Genomic DNA, 1,368 nt, shown 5'->3' on the forward strand with positions numbered 1-1,368 from the left:
ATATGTATATATATGTATAGATGTATATGTTTTTATATGTGTGCATCTATATGTATGTAGCAACAATACCATGTCATTGTGCATGCCTGTGTACACATGCGTATATACACACTCGTGCATGTTGCAATAACTCTGTTTTAAAACTGTCTTACTGCAAAAAAAAAACAAAAAAAACAACAACAACATGATGATTGTTTTTTGCTTTCTGCTTCAGTTTCACGGTGACCATTGATCCACGACCACCTTTCAATGTGAAGAACTACTTGTTTCCATTTGCTGCAGTGATGGGTGGATGTTTGATGATTGGCTGTGTTGTGATGGTAAGTCAGGTAGGCAAGAAACCCTCTACTTACCCCACCAATAACATACGTCTCCATGCTTCTCAGGTCACTCACTCACTAACTCACTAACTCCTCTTTCTCTCTCTCTCTCTCTTTCCCTCTCTCTCTCTGCTTTTCTTTTTTCCGCTCCAGAATCTCCCTTCACTCACGCTCTGCTCTTGTTACTAATCCTCCCTCCTACTGTACGCCTTCTCCACTGCAGCTGCTGCTACTACTCCCCTCTGCATTGTCGCTTACCACCCCCCAACACTCTAACGTTGCCGCTACGCCTTCTACCCCGCCGCCCCTCCTCCACAATTTCTTACTGTGAATCTATAATGATGATGATAATACTGCTAATTATGCAGCTGTGCACTTTGATTGCTGCAGTTATTCCCCCTTGCGCAATGACGATAATTCTTGTAAACCATTAATCTCTCTCTCTCTCCCTGTTAGTCACGTACCCTTTCGTCACTGTCTCATTCTCCCCCCACTACTTTAGTGTACCCCCCCTCTCTCTCTCTTTCTGTCATAATCTAAATGTGTCTCTATTACAATAGGCTCATAGAATTATGTATAATTTCTGAGATTGTACGTCCCTTTACATTTTCTCGGCACTGATAATTTTGAATCAACAAGGGTTGCCCTCTTTCACTAATTTAAACCGTCATCGTCATATAACATCCACTTTTCCATGCTTTCATGGGTCGGATGGAATTTGTAGAAGGAGATTTTCTATAACTGGACGCTCTTCTTTTCACCTACCTCACTTGTTTCCAAGCAGAGTAATGTTTTCCCATGACCAGACATGCCTAGGAAGATTCCCATGTGGCGCCAATGCAGTACCACGTAAAAGCATACAGCACACTCTGTAAAGTGGTTTTGGCATTAGGAAGGGCATCCAGCCGTAGAAATCAGACTGGAGTCTGGTGCATCTCCCCAGTTTTCCTTCTCTGGTTAAGCCATCTAACCCATGCCAGCATGGGCAATGGGTGTTAAATGATGATGATAATAATGACAGCAAGGAGACAGTAACACACACACAGCT

General features: G+C 42.8%; 1 protein-coding gene across 1 annotated transcript in view; it reads left to right on the top strand.

Moving 5' to 3' along the window:
• The window catches only part of LOC106877733 (E3 ubiquitin-protein ligase RNF13), a 67,963-nt gene that overhangs the window by 58,270 nt on the left and 8,325 nt on the right, over positions 1 to 1,368 (top strand). The window contains exon 8 of the mRNA XM_052974710.1: positions 215 to 320. Coding sequence (XP_052830670.1) covers positions 215 to 320 — 106 coding nt within the window. The remainder of the gene's footprint in view (positions 1 to 214; positions 321 to 1,368) is intronic.

This window comes from Octopus bimaculoides, chromosome 19 (assembly GCF_001194135.2).
Source record: "Octopus bimaculoides isolate UCB-OBI-ISO-001 chromosome 19, ASM119413v2, whole genome shotgun sequence".
Classification (NCBI taxonomy): Eukaryota; Metazoa; Mollusca; class Cephalopoda; order Octopoda; family Octopodidae; genus Octopus; species Octopus bimaculoides.